This window comes from Entelurus aequoreus, linkage group LG04 (genome assembly GCF_033978785.1).
Source record: "Entelurus aequoreus isolate RoL-2023_Sb linkage group LG04, RoL_Eaeq_v1.1, whole genome shotgun sequence".
Taxonomy (NCBI): Eukaryota; Metazoa; Chordata; class Actinopteri; order Syngnathiformes; family Syngnathidae; genus Entelurus; species Entelurus aequoreus.
This window is the reverse complement of record NC_084734.1, coordinates 67,737,741-67,760,865: the sequence shown is the minus strand read 5'-3', so window position 1 is coordinate 67,760,865 and position 23,125 is coordinate 67,737,741. Positions and strand designations below refer to the sequence as shown.

General features: G+C 45.7%; 3 protein-coding genes across 8 annotated transcripts in view; 2 read left to right on the top strand and 1 right to left on the bottom strand.

The window, feature by feature from the left end:
• The window catches only part of slc7a2 (solute carrier family 7 member 2), a 396,413-nt gene that overhangs the window by 43,736 nt on the left and 329,552 nt on the right, over positions 1-23,125 (top strand). The window lies entirely within an intron of this gene.
• Positions 174-22,641, top strand: pdgfrl (platelet-derived growth factor receptor-like). Its single transcript, XM_062045551.1, has 6 exons — positions 174-392; positions 13,584-13,860; positions 13,934-14,085; positions 16,389-16,682; positions 16,774-16,910; positions 21,351-22,641. The coding sequence occupies exons 1-6, from the start codon at positions 338-340 to the stop codon at positions 21,537-21,539; spliced, it is 1,104 nt and encodes a 367-aa protein (XP_061901535.1). The 5' UTR covers positions 174-337; the 3' UTR covers positions 21,540-22,641.
• mtus1a (microtubule associated tumor suppressor 1a) overlaps positions 21,962-23,125 on the bottom strand; it is a 46,443-nt gene continuing 45,279 nt past the window's right edge. For all 6 annotated transcript variants that reach the window (XM_062045547.1, XM_062045545.1, XM_062045550.1 and 3 more), the window contains one exon: positions 21,962-22,790. In XM_062045547.1, coding sequence (XP_061901531.1) covers positions 22,562-22,790 — 229 coding nt within the window. In that variant the 3' untranslated portion in view covers positions 21,962-22,561. The remainder of the gene's footprint in view (positions 22,791-23,125) is intronic.

The following is a 23,125-nucleotide window of genomic DNA, read 5'->3' as shown; positions in this document are numbered from 1 at the left end:
AGAACACTTTGCTTGGTAAAAAATATATTCATTTTAGAGTTATTTCTTAGAGTTGCAACTGGCACCGAATCGGTGGAACGTGGCCGTTGTATAAAATAATGCTTTGTCCAGGAGAGGGCGCTAAATGACATATTTGGCTGAGCAGACTTGAGCATAGAGAGGAAGTAGTTTCTCTTTCCTCCCAGTCTGTCAGAGGGATGGAGCTGGAAAGCTAAAGAGCACAGCTGGAGCCTGCAGAGTTCCGGCAAAGCTCCGACTTTGACCCGGTTTCCCTTTAAAAGCTGCCTGAGAGCTCAGTTCCCCCGTCACGGCCTTTGGACCTAACACCCATCACACCATGAAGCTCTGCCTTGTGCTTTGCTTGGCGCTGTTTTGGATGGAGCTCCAACTGGGTGAGTCTGTTGCAATTGTTGGCTTATTGCAATTTAACTTTCCGTGCAATATTTTACTTATCACGACTCAACTGTCACCCAAAGCAGAAAATTGGGTCATCAGAGTCATAAAGGCAGTTCACTTTTTGCAAAGTGTTTCTGCAGAGCGACCTTGTGTTTGTGCTTTGTCTGCTGCAGCCGCTTTTTATTAGGCCACCGTTTTCTTGGCAGCTCTCAGTCATTCTTCATCGAATAATAAAACAACAAAATTCCCGGGATTGTAAAAGGTTTTTTCTCCTGGTTTGGTTTGTTCGGTGCTTGCTGAGAGAAGCTGGATGGCCACATGTGCACATGTTTCTGCAGAAGACAGAGAGATTGCGCACTTCCTGCTCAGATGTTATTACAGCTGCTGGAAACAAAAAAAAAAAGAGCCTTCCACAGCAGAACGGACATTCTGTTAAAATGACTGCTTCACAATTGCGCGAAACAGACAATATTTGATATAAATGATATACATTTGGTTGACGATAGAGATTTCAATATTATCGTCATATCGTGATAATTCATGTCGATGCCACATTTTAGCTGTGTCTCGCAAATTTAACAGCAGGTCTTCCATGCAACATAGTGTCCTCGTCAGAGAGATAGCGGCCAACAAATCCACGCCTCCAGGGTGGCAAATAAACCATGTTTCATAACAAGTAGCATTATCACTGGAGGACGATAGCTAAACATGCTACACTTCACGTAGGACCGAATGTGTGTAGTACGCATATGTCCAAGTCATTTAACGCGGCTCGCCACATCTTTTAAGTGGCCCGCCTCTGAGTGGAACCATAATTGCAATGTGGCCCTCAGTAAAAACTAATTTGACGCCCCTGGTACTTAATGGTACAATGAGCCATGCGAACTGCTAAGCTATACATTTTGAATGTAAACAGGGGTGGGAGGATTGATGCAAAAATCGACAGTAACAAAGTAAACATATTATATATATATACAGTATACCGTATTTCCTTGAATAGCCGCAGGGGCGTTAATTAATTTAAAACCTCCTGTCACTCCTGCGTTTACCGGAAACCGGCGGGATGGCCGTGCATGCGGTAATTATTTTAAAACCTCTTCTCACTCCGGCGTTTACCAAAAGGAATCCATAAAATTTAGGCGTGCGCTTTGAGTGTGATGTAAGCATACCATCATGAAAAGCACATTTAATTAAAAAAACGTTATTATGGTCTTACCTGTACTTATAAATGGAGTCCATTTGCAGCTCCTTCTGACCAAAAGCATCGATAACTTGTTCATAAAAGTATTCCTTATTTTCTTTCTTCAGTTTTAAAAGTCTCTGTTTCGATGGAGATATTCCTTTAATTATTACCTCCTGCTTCGATTGAAAGTCCAGTTTAGAAAACTGTTTTATTTTAGATACCGGTATGTAATCCTCCTTGTTAAAAGGAAGAAAAAAAATCTCTTGCTGCATGTGTTCACTTCTTCTGCAGTACCGGAAGTCGCAAGAAGGATCACTAGCGCGACAGCGCCCTCTACCACCAGGAGGCGGGAGTCATTTAATGACTTATACAGTATTTCACACACGCAGCTACGGTATATTAATAAAACATAGCTGCTTACTGTTCTCTTTAGCATACTGTACCAGTATTCAATAGCTTGGACCTTAAATCCTACTGAAAAGCTCTTTATCTTTTTTCCTTTGTGCGATTGTAAACTACTGAAAGCAGCTTCCTCCATTTTGAAAATGAGGACAGATGCGTCACTCGTGACGTAACGAATTTGACCTGGTGGATGTTCTAGCCATATGCTAAATATTTTGCGAAACGAGTTTGACCCGGCCGGCGAAAATTATAGACATGCGATAATAAAATTAATATTTTGCGAAACGAATTTGATCCAGCTTCAATAATAAACCGGCGATAAGGCCAAGCATGCGTTAATTATTTTGAGAAACGACTTTGACCCGGCAGTAATTCTAGACGTGCGAATACTATATTCCCTGCGCCAATTCAAGGAAATACGGTATACAAATACATAAATTCACACACACACACACACACACACACACACACACACACACACACACACACACACACACACACACACACACACACACACACACACACACACACACACACACACACACACACACACACACACACACACACACACACACACACACATAAACGTTATGCTTGTGTATATATACCATGTGCTAATTAACAATAAAGATGATTGTGTTACTCATATTTAGGCTGTTACAAAAATATTAACTCTATATATGTATAAATGTATATGTATATACATGTGTGCGTGTGTGTGTGTATATATATATATATATATACCAGTGGCGTGCAGTCACTAGAGGCACGGCCTCACCTGCCATCATGGAAAGAAAAAAAAAGTAAAAAGAAAAACAAAAACATTAAATTGTTATATGTATCCAGTGATTATACTAAAGTTATTTTCCATTTAACTTCACCAGTTTTAGATTATTTTTATTTTTATATTCACATTTGCCGTTCAAATACTGAGAAGAGACGGTGCGGTGTCAGCAGCCAGTTGAGGCACGTCACTGCGTTGTGCCTCAACATGGATTGTGCGCAATGACTCGGCTAACTGCTGGCCTGCTGTGCAGTGAGACCGTATTGCTATATGAATTATATTATACATTCCCATAGTTTAGTTAGCTGAGGTATATAATGTACAGTGTATTTTGTCAACAACTGTATGTGTGTAACATATTTTTAGTGCTGAGCGATGATAAAACTGCTGCCAAGACACACTGTGTGAGGCTCGTCTCATAACCCCGCCTCCTGGTGCCGGTTAACACTCCCGCCGCAGAATGCACCGCCCGACGGGAACGCCACACCAACCAAAGCCCACACCCAAACCCTCCACGTGCAAGACGGAATCCAACCAAAAAAAGTCACTTAACAAGAAGCCGAAAAGTGCAAAAACAACAATGCTCGCGCGGCGCGCCGGAGGAGCCGTGAACAGGGACACAACATTAGGTACACCTGCAGAATGCAGCGCGGATTTCATACATTCACAACGCTCCCGCATTTATAAGTAAAGGTAAGACCATAATAACGTTTTTTTTTATTAAATGTGCTTTATTGTGTGCTACAGTTTGTAAGTGTAAAGTTAAAGTTAGGTTAAAGTACTGTAACAAACTGTTCAGGATGTTCCAAGTTACCTGAGTGTGTTAGGTAAGGAGGAGGAGTTTTATCCCTCCAGAGTTGCCGTAGGGCTGTGACGTAGGGTGTGTGTTGTTGTGGAAGGAGGTGTGAAGAATAAGATTAAAGAGGCGGTGGCTACCGAACCTGCTCTAATGTCTCCCGTTTATTATTTTATTATATAAGTACATTGTATAGGCGAACCCAGGACACTCGGCTACATTGGTGGCAGCGGTGGGATTTTAACCGCTGTGTGTGAAAAAAAAAAATAAAAAAGTGTTATACGGGACTCGTGAGGTTTTTTTTTTCAGTTAAGTTGCACGTGTATAGTTAGCTGCTAAGCTTCCCGTCTATTTTGCGGACATGTGGTGTGGTGACGAAGACCCTTTTAAGCCCGGCAAGGCGCTGTTTGACAGACACTCACACGGCATGAATGTCAAAGTGGACTTACCCGCGCCCTTCACCGGCGACGGTAGCCAAAGTTTTCTCAGCTGGGCGAGGCAGTTGGAAGTAGCCGTTAGCGCGACGGCGGGAGCCGGCTCCAGCTGCAATGAGGAGCTGGTGAGGATTCTCCCGACTCGTCTCAGTAAGTCAGCTTTTCTGCTGTGGGACAGTCTTCCGGATGGGACTAAATCAGACTATGCTGCGGTTAAAGAGAGACTGGGGGCAGCTTTTGGACAGAGACAATTAATGGACCGCTTCCGGGCCAGCCTATCGGCTCGGGTGCGTGCTCCGGGGGAGAGCTTGGAGGTGTTTGCTGCAGACGTGAGCCGGCTGGTCACGGAGGCGTTCACGGATTATGGAGCCATCGCACAGAGAGAGGAGAAGTTTCGGCGCTTTCTGGCCGGTCTGGACCCGGCGTTGAAAGCCAAGTGTCTCGAGCTGGGAGCGACGGACCTGGAGGAGGCTCTGCAAGTAGCGGAGCGATGTGAGAATGCCAGAGTGGCTCTTCAGAGAGACTGCCTGGGTACCTACACTGCAGTGGGCCCCTCGGTGCAGTCTGTGTCGGCGTCTGACAGCCTCCAGAGAGCCGTTGAGAAATTAACAGAGGAGATGTATACCATGAAAGTGGAAATAAAAGACATGTATGAGGAAAATCAGAGACTGAAAGCGCGCAGCATGGACATGAGGGGACAGAGGCCCCGTTCGTCTTCGGGGGGACACTGTAGCTGTAACTGCGGAGAGAGAGGATGCCAGCTGAGATTCAACAGAGAGGGACACCGTGGCCGCTCCCCCGATCGGGACCAGTTCCCGTCCCACGGGGGCTTCCCGTCACGGGGTTATCGCTCGGACCCCCCGGGAGTCCCCCCCGCCACTAGGCTGCCGGGAGGCAGGAGCCCTAGTCCAGGCTGGCGCGCCCGACGTGAAGAGGAGCCCAGGAGACGCGGCGTGCATTTTCTGCCGCAGGAGCGGAACACGGACGTCAACCATCAGGGAAACGGTCAGTAGCTGGTGTTGTGCCCCAAACACCAGCCACTCGGACTGAGGGCCCCTTATGCCAAGACTTTTCCAATGACGCTACTAGCATGGAAGGTAATAACCACCCAACTTCTTTTGTAAGGGGTGTGGTTGAAGGTACAGAGGTTTCCATGTTAGTCGATTCAGGGGCCACTGTGTCACTAATTAGTGCTGATTTCCGCATGTCAGTCCCGGCACTGAGAAACAGACCCCTGAAAAAGAACTATGTTGATACCCGTGCAGTGAATGGACAGATGCTGGATACACTGGGTACTATTGAAGTCACCTTCCGTTTGGGCCCTACATGCTGGCAGCACACCTTCTATGTACTGAGAGAATCCACCCAGTGTGTCCTGCTCGGACTGGATTTTCTAAGCAGGAATCGTGCATTGCTGGACTTAAGAAGGGGTGTTTTACAATTATGGGATGTTACTGTTCCCCTGCTCTGGGATCAGGAATTAATCCCACAATGTTGTAATGTGTCTCTGGCTGATGTCAGGATAATTCCCCCGTTAAGCGAGACTTTAGTGCCGGTGGACATTCTCTCGCCTGCGGGGACGGGCCGACTTATCACAAACTTTGAGGGTTATCTGGAGCCTAACATTCCGGAAACAACAGGACTAGTAGTGGCCCATTCAGTGAACACTGTGAGGGGCGGGGTGACTCTGGTCCGCATCCTCAATCCTACAGGGGAGGCTGTGGAACTTAAGCGGGGGCTGCACCTGGGGGAATTTTACCCGGTGGCAGAAAGTGACATTTTAATACCCCCATGTGCCCCTATCTGTAATACAGCCACCCAGACAGCTCCTGCAGGTCTTATCTCCTTGGAGGAGTCGCCTATCTCCGGGGAGCAAAGAGCTGAGCTGGCTGGACTGCTACAGGAGTTTATGGATGTGTTTAACGTGTCAGGGAAAAACACGGGCAAGTGCACCCAAGTCAAACATCAAATCCGAACTGGAAACCACCACCCCATCAAGCAACGCGCTTACCGTGCATCTCCTGAAAAACGCGCAGAGATTGAACGTCAGGTGGCTGAGTTGCTGGCTGATGGAGTGGTGGAAGAGAGCTGCAGTCCCTGGGCATCCCCTGTGGTGCTGGTGAGGAAGAAAGGGGGACAATGGAGGTTCTGCATCGACTATCGTCGGCTCAATGCAGTGACAATTAAAGACTCACACCCCCTCCCCCGAGTTGATGATAGCCTGGACGCACTAGCTGGTTCAGTCTGGTTCAGCACACTTGACTTTTCAAACGGCTACTGGCAGGTCGAGGTAGCTGAGGAGGACAGAGAGAAAACAGCGTTCACTACCGGCAGAGGCTTGTATCAGTGGCGGGCCATGCCTATGGGTCTGACTAACTCTCCGGCCACCTTTCAGCGCATGATGGAGCTCATCTTGAGGGGTCTGCCTTGGCACATTTGTATGGTGTACTTGGACGATATATTAATTTATAGCCGTACATTCGAGGACCACCTCGTACACTTGGAGGAAGTCCTGTCCAGAATTCGGTTAGCGGGTCTAAAGCTAAATCCCCGAAAGTGTCACTTTGCCCGGGACCACGTGGTATTTCTCGGCCATGTAGTCTCTAGATGTGGTCTCCTGCCCGACCCAAGAAACACGGATAAGGTGAGAACATGGCCAACCCCCCGTACCCCCTCAGAGGTCAGGGCCTTTGTGGGCCTGTGCTCCTATTATAGGAGATTTGTGCGTGATTTCTCACAACATGCTGCGCCACTGAATCACCTGGCAGGGAAAAATGTGCCTTTTGAATGGTCAGCTGACTGCGATGCTGCTTTCACTCATCTCAAGCAAGTACTCACTTCATCACCAGTTGTTACACTGCCTAACTTTTCACTTCCTTTTAAAGTGTACACAGACGCTTCTAAAGACGCTGTTGGAGCAGTGCTGGCCCAGGAGGATGGTGGTCTGGAGAGAGTAGTAGCCTACGCCAGCCAGGCCCTCACACACATACAGAAAAGGTGGTCTACGTTTGACAGAGAACTATGGGCTGTAGTGTGGGCGGTGCGTGAGTTCAAGCATTATGTGGGGATGTCGGCGTTCTCCATCATCACTGATCATCGCCCTCTGTTGGGTCTCAGACACATGGCTATTGATAATGACCCCACCGGACGAAGAAGCAGGTGGGTGCTGGAGCTGGATCCGTTCGACTGGACTATGGTGCACAAAGACGGCTCCCGCCATAAAAACGCTGACGCACTGTCCCGTCGGCCGGTGACCCCTGATCCCGTAGAGCTAGGCACTACAACAGCAGGACTGCCCACTGTGGCTTCCGTGGGGGCATTGGATGGCTGTCCGTCCGCTGACGTAGAAGAGGCAGACATGGCCTCTCAATATTCTCTCTGTGGTGCTGAGGGAGAGCTGCAGTCACTACAGCGTCAGGACACAGACATTTGTACAGTGCTGGCTTGGCTGGAACGGGGCGTTCCCCTTCGGCCTCGCGTACTCCCCCGCGGGTCTTCCGCCGGTGTAAGGAATTTATGGACTGAGTTTCCCCGACTGTCGGTTAAGGAGGGGTTGTTGTGTCGTACATTACCGCCTGCGACCGTGGGAGAGCCGCAAATTCAAGTTGTGGTTCCCGCCTCCATGGTGCCGGAGCTTCTACAACAGTTACATGGGGGGCCAGCCGCTGCCCATTTTTCCGCGGAACGTGTGTGGGAAAGGGCCCGGCAATCTTACTACTGGCCCTTCATGCTGAGAGACATCAGACGGTGGTGTGAGCAGTGCAGAGCGTGTCAGACCCGCCGGCGCCCAGTCCCCGGGCCAAGGGCTCCAATGGGGGGTTTCCAGGTTCGTCGCCCCCTCCAAAGGGTGGCCATGGACATTCTGGAGTTGCCCTTAACGTCCCGGGGGAACAGATATGTTCTTGTGGTGGAGGACTACTTCACTAAGTTTGTTACATTGTATGCACTGCCCAACCAAACAGCTCACACTGTCGCTCGCTGCCTGTTTGAGGACTATGTGTTGGTGCATGGGGTCCCCGAGATCCTGCATAGCGATCAGGGTCGCCAGTTTGAAGCGGAAGTCATCCAGAGACTGTGTCAGTTGCTTGGAATAAAAAAAACACGCACCACTGCCTATAACCCCAAGTCTGATGGCATGGTGGAGCGTCATAATCGGACTTTGATTGACCAGTTAGCTAAAATGTTGATTTCTCACGGGGGTGAGTGGGACACGTATATGAGGCAGGTCACCTTTGCATACAACACATCCAAACACGCCAGCACCCGGTTCACTCCCTTTTACCTCATGCACGGGCGTGAGGCCCGGGTTCCTGCAGAGACACTGCTGCCCTCTAGTGTCCTGGACTCCCGGGGCTCTGGCATCCTGACGGACTATGTTTCAGCTACGGCTGAACGGCTGGAGTCGGCCTTCAGTGCAGCCAGGCTTAATTCAGTGGAGGCTCATGAGAGACAGAAAATGTATTATGATGATAAGTGCTGTCATCGGGCCCACAAAGAGGGCGCGTTGGTGTGGCTGAATAACCCCACTGAAAGCCGTACTAAGTTGGCGCCGCACTGGAAGGGCCCGTACCGAGTGATGCAGGTGCTGGTCTCTGGAGGGGAAGCGGGCTTGACATACCGCATCATCGACCCTCTGGACTTGATGGAGCGAGCCCAAGTAGTGCATCATGACAGATTGAAGCCGTGCACGTTGCCTTTGCAGGCGCAGGAGGTGCCTTCCTCTCCCTTCCCACTTGGGAGCTTCCCTACTGTGGAGGTTTCACCACCTCCCCAGGTCCCACAGTGCGGGGAGCTGGACAATGGACTGTGGGGGGATTCTTTGGGGCTTAGGCCCGGATTATCTCGCAGGGGGCGAGTGGTGCGACCTCCTTCGCATCTGCAAGATTTTTGCATGTTTTGAGGGGCCAGTGTTCTAGCCTTTGCAATACTGTTGATCAGATAAAAATATTGTTGAGTTGTTATTCGTGCATTTAAGACTGTGAATTTTTTTTTATTTTCTCTGCTCTATTTCCCCTTTGGTTGTTACCTATTTTGTTTGTGTCGAAACGGGGACGTTTCTAATTGAGGGGGGGACGTATGTAACAAACTGTTCAGGATGTTCCAAGTTACCTGAGTGTGTTAGGTAAGGAGGAGGAGTTTTATCCCTCCAGAGTTGCCGTAGGGCTGTGACGTAGGGTGTGTGTTGTTGTGGAAGGAGGTGTGAAGAATAAGATTAAAGAGGCGGTGGCTACCGAACCTGCTCTAATGTCTCCCGTTTATTATTTTATTATATAAGTACATTGTATAGGCGAACCCAGGACACTCGGCTACAGTACCAATGATTGTCACACACACACTAGGTGTGGTGAAATTTGTCCTCTGCATTTGACCCATCCCCTTGTTCACCCCCTGGGAGGTGAGGGGAGCAGTGGGCAGCAGCGGCGCTGTGCCTGGGAATAATTTTTGGTGATTTAACCCCCAATTTCAACCCTTGATGCTGAGTGCCAAGCAGGGAAGAATGCTGGTATGAGCTTTTAAACATAACCCGTTAACTGCTGCCAATCAAATTGTGAGTAAGATACTCTTTAGGGTTCATATGTTTGTAAATCTGACTGTGATAAAGTCAGTGCCTCACCTGACATGAACGTCACCGCACGCCACTGATATATACTGTATATATATATATATATATATATATATATATATATATATATATATATATATATATATATATATATATATATATATATATACACACTACCGTTCAAAAGTTTGGGGTCACCCAAACAATTTTGTGGAATAGCCTTAATTTCTAAGAACAAGAATAGACTGTCGAGTTTCAGATGAAAGTTCTCTTTTTCTGGCCATTTTGAGCGTTTAATTGACCCCACAAATGTGATGCTCCAGAAACTCAATCTGCTCAAAGGAAGGTCAGTTCTGTAGCTTCTGTAACGAGCTAAACTGTTTTCAGATGTGTGAACATGATTGCACAAGGGTTTTCTAATCATCAATTAGCCTTCTGAGACAATGAGCAAACACATTGTACCATTAGAACACTGGAGTGATAGTTGCTGGAAATGGGCCTCTATACACCTATGTAGATATTGCACCAAAAACCAGAAATTTGCAGCTAGAATAGTCATTTACCACATTAGCAATGTATAGAGTGTACTTCTTTAAAGTTAAGACTAGTTTAAAGTTATCTTCATTGAAAATAAGGACAATTCAAAGTGACCCCAAACTTTTGAACGGTAGTGTATATATATATATATATATATATATATATATATATACACACGACAGACGACACCTGTTGACTTGTCTGAGCCCATTTAAATAGGGCTCATGTGATGCAGTCATTAGACTCGGTTACAAACGCGACAATGGGATAGTCAAAGGAACTCAGCACTGATCTGAAAAAACGAATCATTGACTTGAACAAGTCAGGAAAGTCACTCGGAGCCATTTCAAAGCAGCTTAAAGGTCCCAAGAGCAACTGTGCAGACAATTGTTCGGAAGTATAAAGTGCATGGCACAGTTTTGTCACTGCCACGATCAGAAAGAAAACGCAAGCTATCACCTGCTGCTGAGAGAAAATTGGTCAGGATTATCAAGAGTCAACCGAGAACCACCAAAAAGCCGGTCTGTAATGAATTGGAAGCTGCTGGAACACAGGTGTCACAGTGTCCACAGTCAAGCGTGTTTTGCATCGCCATGGACTGAGAGGCTACCATGCAAGAAGGAAGCCCTTGCTCCAGAAACGACACCTTAAGGCCCGTCTAAAGTTTACTGCTGATCACATGGACAAAGATAAGGCCTTCTGGAAGAAAGTTCTGTGGTCAAATGAAACAAAAATGTAGCTGTTTGGCCACAATACCCAGCAATATGTTTGGAGGAGAAAAGGTGAGGCCTTTAATCCGAGGAACACCATGCCTACCGTCAAGCATGGTGGTGGTAGTATTATGCTCTGGGCCTTTTTTGCTGCCAATGGAACTGGTGCTTTACAGAGAGTAAATGGGACAATAAAAAAGGAGGATCACCTCCAAATTCTTCAGCCTGGAGGTTGGGTTTTGGGCGCAGTTGGGTGTTCCAACAGGACAATGACCCCAAACACACGTCAAAGGTGGTAAAGGAATGGGTAGGTCAGGCTAGAATTAAGGTTTTAGAATGGCCTTCCCAAAGTCCTGTCTTAAACCCCATTGAGAACATGTGGACAATGCTGAAGAAACAAGTCCATGTCAGAGTCCGAATCCATGTACTCCAATCACTCTTTCACAAAAAAAAAAAGAGTTGTAGAAATTATTGGAAACTCAAGACAGCCATGACATTATGTTCTTTACAAGTGTATGTAAACTTTTGACCACGACTGTATACAGTATATACACATATAACATTTTTTTAACCCAATCTGGCCTCCGGGTCAAGAAGTTTGGGGAGTCCTGCCTTCGATAAATGGTCTTCCATTACTTTTTGTAACGGACATGTTTTGTTAAATCGAAATAGTGTTGAGAACCTGATATATCTACTGTACAAACTGTACTGGGCTGAGCTGTTATCAAGCCCATCCAACCTATTCTGTGGAGGAAGGTGGAGACTCTAGCCTGCTAAGACTGAAGTGGAGCCATGACCAAGTCCTGAGGGCCAGATCAAACAGCCCCAGCTGTGGCATCAACAGGGCGCTTTAATGCACGGGCTTACCTGGGCTGAAGTCCAGGGACCACCGAGGTTAGGGTGCCCACACACAGACATGCATGCGCCTGTTGCACATGATCAGGAGAGAGAGAGATTTGTGAAAAAAAAAGAAAAAAGGAGAACAAACTGGTGAGTTAGATCATACACTTTTTCCAAACATATGCTTTTGTAGCATTATCAATCAATTGAATCAAACTTTTTTTTTAAAGCGCCCTATCAAACCCACCTATAAGTTATATTAATAATGACAAATCCATTTTCCATAAATCTCTGGCAGTTTAGCAAGTTGTTATGAGGCAGAAAATGTGGGTTCAATCCTTGTCCAGGAAAAAACAAACTTAAAGAGGAGAGAATTCACAGAATAGTTACTTTATTGTTATCAGTGTTGTTACTAAAAACACTTATATAGACACTATATAATGTATTTTTAATAATCCAGAACAGGCAAAAATATTCCTTGATATATATCTAGATACCTAGTTTTGGGTCTTAATTGATTTTTGAACACAGTCCATAAATAGAAAAGTTCAAATATTAGAGTAAATTCAATAAGAAACAATGTAAACATAAACATGAATAATGAGTTCCAGCCTTGACAAATGTCTGTATTTTAGTAAATGTTTGTACAATTTGAACACGATATAACGTGCTATACAGTACTGTATATCAAAAAAACATAAGGGGGTGATGGACCAACTTTGTATTTAATAAAGTCAAAAAAACATCAGCTCGATGAACTGTATATGCAGCCACCCTGCTTACATACATACTCATGCACACACATTGTCACTAGCCCTGTGGTGCACTCAGTTTGAAATCTCAAAACTCTCTAACTTTACCAGTCAGGCAACTGCAATGATTAGGAATAACAAAAATAGGTTCCACCGATAATGGATTTTTTGCCGATATCCGATATTCCGATATTGTCCAACTCTTAATTACCGATTCCGATATCAACCGATACCGATATATACAGTCGTGGAATTAACACCTTATTATGCCTAATTTTGTTGTGATGCCCCGCTGGATGCATTAAACAATGTAACAAGGTTTTCCAAAATAAATCAACTCAAGTTATGGAAAAAAATGCCAACATGGCACTGCCATATTTATTATTGAAGTCACAAAGTGCATTATTTTTTTCAACATGCCTCAAAACTGCAGCTTGGAATTTGGGACATGCTCTCCCTGAGAGAGCATGAGGAGGTTGAGGTGGGCGGGGTTGGGAGGGCGGGGTTGAGGTGGGAGGGGGGTAGGGGTAGCGGGGGGGGGGGGGGGGTGTATATTGTAGCGTCCCAGAAGAGTTAGTGCTGCAAGGGGTTCTGGGTATTTGTTCTGTTGTATTTATGTTGTGTTACGGTGCGGATGTTGTCCCGAAATGTGTTTGTCATTCTTGTTTGGTGTGGGTTCACAGTGTGGCGCATATTTGTAACAGTGTTAAAGTTTTTTATACGGCTACCCTCAGTGTGACTTTTATGGCTGTTGACCAAGTATGATTGCATTCACTTGTGTGTGTGTGTGTGTGAAAAGCTGTAGATATTATGTGATTGGGCTGGAACGCAAAGGCAGTGCCTTTAAGGTTTATTGGTGCACCGTACTTCTCCCTATGTCTGTGTACCACTTCTTACAGTGGCGTTTTAAAAAGTCATACATTTTACTTTTTGAAACCGATACCGATAATTTCTGATATTACATTTTAAAACATTTATCGGCCGATAATATCGGCAGTCGGATATTATCGGACATCTCTAGTTCCACTTTAACTTTTTTCTACACAGTGAAAATATCAGAAATTAAACCTAATATAAAACGTTTTTGATATGTTTTGGTTCCAAAAAAGTAACTTTAAGCAAGTTACAAACAGCTCATTAAATGAATCAATGACTATTTATTTATGATCTATTGTCCTCCTCGCAGGTGCCAGCCAACAAGCGAACAAGAGAAGAAAGGATGCAGGAGAGAACCGCATTAGGCCAGGAGGGAAACGAGGGAAGGCGCGTCAACCAAAACTGAAAGAAGGCGGCGGCAGAGGCCACACCCTGCTGACCCAGGTGTTGGAAAAGGGGCGCTTCCTACGTCTGGGCCAGAGTACCGTTCTGACCCCTGGGAACGACCTGGAGCTGCGCTGCAAAGGCAGTAAGATCGGTTGGACTTACCCCTCCTACCTGGACACGTTCAACGACACACGTCTCAGGTGATGCAGGGGGGATGCAGGGGCTGGGTTTGCTTTTATGGCGTCGCTTTACTTGAATGTTTCACACCTGCAGCGTCATACAGAGTGACAAGTACGGTCAGCTCATCCTGACGTCGCCGTCTGCCGCCGACACCGGAAGGTACAGCTGCTATGTGATCGTGTGTGACGGTAGTGAGTGCGAAAAGGACCACGACCACGCGTTCGCCTCCCACATCTATTTTGCAGGTGACCGCACACACATACTGTACTGATTGTACGTACTGTACGCCTCCTTTAGTTTTATCAGAGCACCTACGATACGTCAGCATACATGTTACCCTAACCGGGAAGTTGTGGGTTCATTTTGTAAGTAAGGTATCTAGTCTAGATGCCACCTGGACGCCTCCCTGGTGGCGTCCTGTGTTTTAAAATCTGTAATGGAGTAGTATCTATACATATGTGGCTTCTTAGGGCAATAACTCACAACACCGTAAATGTGTCTTTTGTAAACCCGTCCGACCAGAACCCCTCCAACAACAACTAAAGTTTTGTGGGCAAAATTTGCAAACCCACTACAATAGCCATCCCAGAATCCACCCATAGTCAAAATCCACTTGACGGGGATAGACGGCAGGGGCTGAGGGCCGTGGCGGGTGCAGCTGCACTGCCCCCAGGGCTGGGGGGCAATGGAGCTGACAGGGCAGAGGGGAACCCAACCGGATGAGAGGGGTGGGACAAGGAGGTATGGCCGCGGCGTGGGGCCTGGGCCTAGTTCAATAGCCTGGAAACATCTATGTGGGCCGGCTTAATCCTATCAATAGAAACAGTCTCAGGTCTGCCCCCAATGTCCACGACGAGGCCCTTATCCGAATGCTGTAGGACCTTAAACGGCCCGTCGTAAAAGGGGGAGTGGAGTGGGGGTGTGCAACAGTCCGCGGTGGGCGTTGTGACGAATGAAGACTAAATCCACCGAGAGCAGGCTGGGGGGCACCCGAAAAACAAGCATGCCGTACTATGACGTGGGGACTTTTGCTAAAGCTCTGGTGGCTTCCAGCAGGGAAGACCGTTGCATAGTCGCCGACCAGGGTGTATTGGCGTCCGGAATGAAATCCCCAGGAATTCGCAGTACCTGGTCATAGACAAGCTCAGCAGACGAGGACTGCAGGTCTTCTTTGGGGGCGGTCCTGGGGCCTAGCTTGTTATTTGTCCACCCAGTTGCCTTCAGTCAAACCGGCACGCAGGGCAGCTTTCATGGAGCGGTGGAATCGCTCACACAAACCATTAGCCTGGGGGTGGTATGCGGTGGTGCAGTGCAGCATGAACCCCAGACCCTCAATGACCATGTTCCAGATCTCCAAGGTAAACTGTGCTCACCGGTCAAAGGAGAGGTCCAAGGGAGTTTCTGAAACACGCGACCCACATGCTGATGAACATTCGGACGGTGGACGATGTTGACGCGAGGGCAACAACTTCTGGCCTAAGGGTCGTCCTGTCCACTATTGTGAGGAGGTTGGTGATACTTTGTGAAGGGGGAAGTGGGCCCACCAAGTCGATGTTAACATGGTCGAACCGAATCTCGGGGACAGCAAACTGCTACAACGGGGCCTTGGTGTGGCGATGCACTTTTGTGCGCTGACACGCCACACAAGAGTCAACCCAGGCCTGACCATGTGCCTCCCAGAGAGGAGGATAATGAGGAGGAAGGGGGCGGGCGTGGTGGCATCATTGAGGCGGCAGTAGTCGCTGCATGGACACCAGCCATGGGCAATGCCCATGTCTGTCCAAAAGGCAGATGATACCAAAGCGTTTCATGTTGGCGAATTCGGACTTATCTGCCGCCAGCCTTTCCGGGTTGAGCCGTCGGGCACCTAGCATGGATGGGGGGGCCTTTGGTCTCGATAAGGTGCTCGACCATGTTTAGTTGTGGTGGTCGAGAAAGTGGGCTGTGTCAGACTGGGGAACCCACCGAGAAGCTGTTGGTATTTGTCGCTTTCAGAGAGCAAGCTGGAGAGACCATAATAGGTCCCTTCGCGGGGACAAATCTACACCAAGGAGAAGAAAAGGGATGTCGGCTGTAACGAACCCCCTCTTGTAAACGGTTGACCCCCAAAACATGGTTTTTGTGCCATATGTCCGTATGTCGTTGGCGGACGTCTAGGGTGGGCCACGCACCCTGCCAGCGGCTTAGTCCACTAGCCGGCAGAATGCTCCTTTGGGCGCCGGTGAATCTGCTCCCAGAAACGATGTATTCGACAAACAGTGCCCAGCTTTTTGTGCCTGCGTTTACGGGCACTACTGAGCGGAGGCCTTGGTGTTTCTGCAAGGGGCGCGGCACCTTTTAGCCTTGGCACCAAAGCGTATATATGCATGACCTTTACTACAACACCACCATATGTCGCATGAGACTTCTTTACTAAGATGTGGCATCTGTAAAGCTGTATGGAGAAATATTTGCGCCTGGTATTCCAGGCCCAGGTATTTTAAACACACACAAAAATTGTCCTCATATTTAATCCGATGGTTAGAATCACGTTTATTTCTCTCATCAGACAAGGACAACCTCTTTGTCCCATCGGACATCCACTTCCAGATTGTCTACATGCGCCCGGACAAGCCCGCCAATGTGCCGTGTCGCGTGACCACCCCGCACGCCACAGTGTCGCTGCACAGAGAGGTCCCCCCCGAGGAGATAGCTGCCAATGGGACCTTGGTGACTTACGACCCTGCCGAGGGTTTTGTCCTGCAGACACCCAGCCTGGAGTACCAGGGGGTGTTCTACTGCAAGGCGGTGGTCAAAGGAACCCCACAAATCTCCACTAAATACCAGCTGCTCTATGTGGAGGGTAAAGATGGCTTTATTGTGCTAAAGTGTAGAGTCGAGGTGAGTTGCAAGAAGGAACGTGACTTTTTTTGTAATCTTCATGTTGTTGACAGTTCCTAGTAGTCCGCCATTCGTGAGCCTGAAGGCTTCTTCTAAGCTGGTGAATGGAGGCGACAACGTCAACGTGACCTGCAGTGTGATAGGGGAGCCTGACGTGGACGTGAGCTTCACCTGGTCTTATCCAGGCCAGGTAGGGATGGGTACCTTTCACATTTCAATCGATACAGGACCGATTCCCCGTACCTGGGAATCAATACCAGTATTCAGTGGTATTCGTTTTTGGTACTTTTACAGCGCATCCAAGAAGTTTTCAAAGCGCTTCACTGTTTCCACATTTTATGTTGCAGCCTTGTTCTAAAAATAGAATGATTTTTGCCTTCCAAATTATACACACGACTTGCTGCATTTGCAAACAGCTAAAATGATGTACAAAGCAAACAATCTGCTACACAAGAAGGTGCAACAATTCTTCTCAACAAAAAGAGGAGAAATGTAACCTTAGAGGAAAATCTAATTTAAAACATCTGTATGCACGTACAATACTTAAAACATTTAGCATATCAGTATGTGGAATTAAATTATGGAATGGATTAAGTAAATAAATCAAACAAAGTAATATTTTGATTCAGTCTAAGACAGTGGTTCTTCACCTGGGTTCGATCGAACCCTCGGGGTTCGGTGAGTCGGCCTCAGGGGTTCGGCGGAGCCTCCGCCGCGTAGGTTGAAGACACACCCGACTCATCGTGTGAATAAAACCTCCTCCCTATCGGCGTATTATGGATACCCCCAAACAATGTTCCTCTAATTTTCCATATGCGTGAGCAAACGCAAAACGCCTGAGCATTCAGTGGAGCACATGTGACATCATCAGACGTGCACATGCACCATGGCCACACCAGCAGCACACCCGTCCCAAACCTGACTAAACAACAAGTTAAATGTTTATTATTATAATCAAATGACAGCAGTCATTTCCCTGAGATTATTTTCTAATATAAGTGTTTTGGCCCACTTATAATGACAATAACAATAAATATGTTTTTGATGAGCTGTGTACTAGTATTGTATGTCTGGGTGGGGTTTTGCTTTGGAAATAATTTGTACCCATTTCAGATATCGCATTTAGTTCCCACTAAAACATTCACATGTTGCACAATGAGATGTAAACATGGGATCACATGTACATTCCTGTAACTTTATGCTTGTGAAATATATCTATTAGTATTTACTTAATATAATAACATCATTTCCTGATTAATATTTATAAATTAAGATTAAATAAAGAAAAAAACATTACATTTTTCACTAATGAAGGGTTCGGTGAATGCGCATATGAAACTGGTGGGGTTCGGTACCTCCAACAAGGTTAAGAACCACTAGTCTAAGAGAATGTTCAAACTAAAAGCTTTCACAAAGCAAAAAGATGAACCAAAATACAATTTAATTCATCTCCTAGGTCAGGCCTGGGCAATTATTTTGACTCGGGGGCCACATTTAGAGAAAAAAATGTGTCTGGGGGCCGGTATATCTATTTTTAGGAACACTAATACAAAACCTCACAATAATGTCTGATTGAATGCTAAAAACGTTATGACAGACCGCCTCAAAAAACGTAATGGAATTTTATATTTTTCTATGAACGATAAAACACTGAATATTGACAAAATATGAATGTCACACCACCTTTTGATCGACATATTTTACAATCAAGTGAAACGCAACAAAAATGCAACAAACAGTGAAATATGAACGCGAAGGGTACAAATAAACCCACCTACAATCTGATGTATCTGATATATCACTAAGCTTTAGAACTTTGTTGTGAAAATCTCCTTCCACGTCTGTGGAAACGCTTCCCACCCACACTGCTTGGTGCCTCGTTTGAGCTGCTGTGACCTAGATTACCATAGTAACTAATTAGATGACCATAGTAACTCATTATATTACCATAGTAACTAGTATATCATGGAAAAACACAGATTCCAACCATTGAAAGACTTTGTATAGTTGAAGACTTACGGTCATTAGAAAACATCACTGCACATCATAATGGCAGCTACACTTTCCATTTCAAAGATCTAAAAAAAATGATTTGGGAATGTCCGGCCGGCCAGATTGAAAAGCTTAACGGCCCGCATGTGGCCCCCGGGCCTTAATTTGCCCAGGTCTGTCCTAGGTGAACCATAAATTATTTAGTTACTATTTGATTATGAGAATTCTAATGATTGTGCATATGTCTAATATGTATTGAATATTTGTTGACCATATTAATGTATTTACTCATGTATTTATTCACTGCTCTGTTACAGCTAGAGAACACAAATGGGATAAAACTGCTATGATACGAAAAGTGGTAGGGTTAAATAAGCTCTGCTTCTTTCTACTCCTTTTCGGATCTCATGCTGTAATGAAACAACTGGAAATATGTAGTGTATTACATTGTAATTGTATGTTTGCATGTGCGAAATAAACTGAAACAGACTGACTCACTAACAATACCCCATAATGATAATGTGAGAAGTGTTTTGTAACGAAGAAATCCAATGTATATAAGTATTTAAGGCCTTTACTCAATACTTTTTTGAAGCACCTTTGGCAGCAATTACAGCCTCAAGTCTTTTTGAATAGGATGTCACAAGCTTACCACACTTATCTTTGGGCAGTTTCTACCATTCCTCTTTGCAGCACCTCCCAAGCTCCATCAGATTGGATGAGACGCCTTGGTTTTCATACAGGATGTCTCTGTACATTGCTGCATTCATCTTTCCGTATATCCCGACGAGCCTCCCAGTTCCTGTCGCTGAAAAACAATCCCACATCATGATGCTGCCACCACCATGCTTCACTGCAGGGATGGTATTGGTCTGGTGATGAGCTGGTTTCCTTCAAACATGACGCCTGGCATTCAGGCCAAAGACTTCAATCTTTGTCTCATCAGACCAGAGAATTTTGTTTTTAATGGTCTGAGAGTCTCTCAGGTGCATTTTGGCAAACTCCAGGCGGGCTGCATTGTGGTTTTTAATAAGGAATGGCTTCCGTCTGGCCACTATATTATACAGGCCTGATTGGTGGATTGCTGCAGAGATTGTTGTCCTGCAAGGTTCTCCTCTCTCCACAGAGGAATGATGTAGCTCTGACAGAGTGACCATCTGGTTCTTGGTCACCTCTCCGACTAGACTAAGATGAATGCAGCAATGTACAGAGACATCCTGTATGAAAACCAACACTTACCATCCGACCTGATGGAGCTTGAGAGGTGCTGCAAAGAGGAATGGACGAACCTGCCCAAAGATAGGTGTGCCAAGCTCGTGGCATCCTATTCAAAAAGACTTGAGGCTGTAATTGCTGCCAAAGGTGCATAAACAAAGTATTGAGCAAAGGCTGTGAATACTTATATCGCCTACATGTCATTTTTTTATTTTTACTAAATTAGCAAAATGTTTAAAACAAAACTTTTCCCATTGTCATTATGGGGTGTTGTGTGTAGAATTTTAAGGATACAAATGAATTTAATCCATTTCGGTAGAAGGCTGTAACAAACATGTGGAAAAAGTGAAGTGATAGGAATATTTTCCAGATGCACTGCATGTGTGTTCAAATGTGTTAATTGGGGTATGTTGGGGTAATTGTTTAAAAGTAAATGTGTTTTTATATTTCTAGTTTAACATCTAAAACTGAGCTGTACTGTCAAGTTGTTTTGTTTTCTTACACTTCTGTGTCTCATTTAAAAGTACTATACTTTCTTGCAGTTGCAATTCCAAGGCGTTAGATGGCAGTAGTGTAGACTACGACGTGTTGCCGTAGCCAGGAAGTAGTCTTTGCTACTAAGATGAATGTGTCAGTCTTTTCTTTTGTAAAGTCCCACAAAGTTTTTACACAGTAAGTATTGTACTGATTACACAACAGCTGTATGACTGCGAAATGTCTTTTAGTTTTTATTACCAAATTTGGAGGTGTTTAAATCACCATGTCAAATTGCTATTGCTATTCCTTAGCATGTCTATAGTAAATGTTATGTAAATCAGCATCGAGCTACCACTTTTAAAAAAGTGGAGCCTTACTGTACTTTTGAGCACCGCCTTCTTGTTTTGTTGGCATGTCAAATTGTAACATTACTTAGAGGCAGTCCGGCTAAGTCCGCTCGGAGTGCTTGACTGCTTGTTTCCCGGCCAAATACTTGAGCCGGTGTTGGGTTTTCAACCTGACATATCGCGTGCAACAAAAGGTACTGACATATGGCAGTTTGATTTTACATGAATCGGTAGCCGATAGTAACAAAGGAAATTCGGCACTCATACCTATTTGTAGGTGAGAGGAACACAAAGCAATTTGTTTCCCCAATCGAACGGTCACATCATTACAAATTCTGCAACATTTAATTTGTAGGTTGAAATCACTGTTGAAAAACAGTAGTACATATTGTAATAGTGTAGTGGTCCAATTTTTGCTAGTTGGTAGGGAATCAAATACTTATTTCAGGTTTTGTTCCACTTTTAAATTAATCATACCAAAAACTACCAGCGGGATATCAAATAATTATATGCACCAATGTAAATATTAAGGCGGCACTCCTCTGACACTGTTTATGTATTACAGCACCAATCTGTGGTAATGTTCTCTCTTTGTTCAGGGGCAGCGTCCAGTTCACATCCACACTTCATGGAGGCTGGTCAACAGAGGACGCGGTCAAACTACACGAATGACCCAGAGCGTGCTGAGCGTGGAAGACATGGAAACCATCGACTTTGGAAAGTACATCTGCAAAGCCAAGAACCAACACGGCGAGACGCTGGTGACAACCGACATCACGTCAGACTAGCCTGTTATGCTTTTGGTGGTCTATTCATAACTTGTATAATAAAGCTATACTTTGCCGAATATCGTGTTGAACACGTTAACAATTCCAAACGGGCTGAGTAAGGGGAGAGGATAACAGTGTTGTGCTCCTCATCGCCTCTTGAGTTAAAAGTGTGATGCAGGAAAAGAAGCAAGGAGCTTTGAAGCGAGCCACAAAGAGCAGGATCTGTTTTAAAAGTTTGCCAGGCTGACATCCTAATGTGCTCCGTATGTGGAATGTGTTACGCAGGCCCAGAACATGTTTGGTTTTAGTGCTGCTTTTTCCACTTTCTTTCTGAGTTTTAACATTCTGCAGTAAGCTTGCAGGACTTCACGAGAATAGTGTAACGCCTTCTATCAATAAAAGTCTTGACATTTTATAAGCGCTCACAGATAACTCATATAGCAAGTTTAAAATTTATTTATTTATTGCATATTTCAAAAAGAGTGACACCAATAATAGTATTTCCACACAAATTCGATTTTAGGGGTGTAGCAAAGTCCTTCTTGCCGAAAGACCCCGACTTTAAAGCTGTGTAGGGGTTTTGGGGTTCAGCACGGCGGACTTTAACAAGACTTTAGATTGGTCCCTTGAAAAAACAAAAAAAAAGGGGAAGGCCACAAAGTTGGAGGCTGCAGATTCTTAAAGAGATTCTGCACCTGCCGCAAATAGCATTCATACATGGAAGCACAAACAATTAGAGGGTCACTCGTGCACAAAATAGTGAAACGGTGCGGGGTTCCTACGCATGCAGTGTGTGAGTACAAGCCACCAGTGGTTACAACTCGAGAAAGAAAAATAGTGTTCCATAACAAGTCCTGAGATTCCTTTCACTTCCCCAACTCCTCAATAGATGTGACAGCCAGAGAACATTGTGGCCATTCTTATTAAGTGCGTGTGCATCGTTTTTTTTAAAAGTCAGTGTCTCTGTGGGTGGGGGTCATCTGAAGAAGCCGTCTCCGCCCGCCGAAGTGCCAAGAGGGCCGACTTCAAAGACGCCGCCGTTATCTGGGCGAGAAAGGCGGGGAAAAACAGGCGCCAGGACTGCGGGGTGATTGGAAGCTGAAGGAGTGGGAAGGAGATGTAGAAGTGGGGGACATCTTGTTAGGGCTGCTCACGTCTCCGTTGTGGAGCTTCCACAGCAGCTCTTCATTCTCCATGGACAAACGCTTGTTCACCTTGGACTCCTTTTGGAGGGACTGCTGCAGCACGGCCTGCTCTGTGGACAGCTGCCTGCGGCCCAACGAAACATCACCTCAGACAACACGCACAACCACAACTACACACTGCTGCTGCCAATCAAAACAAGAACTGATTGCTTGGAGACGACCACAATGTATTCCATCAGACGTACTCTGCATGTTCTTATTGATGAAAGTACATTGAAATGCACCCCGGCGGGAGACCATTTCTGTACATTCACAGTCACTGTGTCAAACTGTTAACACATTGTCGGACACCACAAAGCATCAAATAAACCACACACATGTGGATGGGGATTTACGTGAGAATGCATGAGGCAGGTAACTTCCCAGTAGTGCAGGGAATTCTTGGGTGTCATATCTTAC

What these genes read in the sequence shown, in the direction of transcription:
- pdgfrl (XM_062045551.1), top strand. Translation starts at nt 338, where the DNA reads ATGAAGCTCTGCCTTGTGCTTTGCTTGGCGCTGTTTTGGATGGAGCTC. An exon ending in CTCCCACATCTATTTTGCAG is followed by an intron (nt 14,086 to 16,388) that starts GTGACCGCACAC and finishes TTCTCTCATCAG; the next exon opens with ACAAGGACAACCTCTTTGTC. An exon ending in CCAGCTGCTCTATGTGGAGG is followed by an intron (nt 16,683 to 16,773) that starts GTAAAGATGGCT and finishes TGTTGTTGACAG; the next exon opens with TTCCTAGTAGTCCGCCATTC.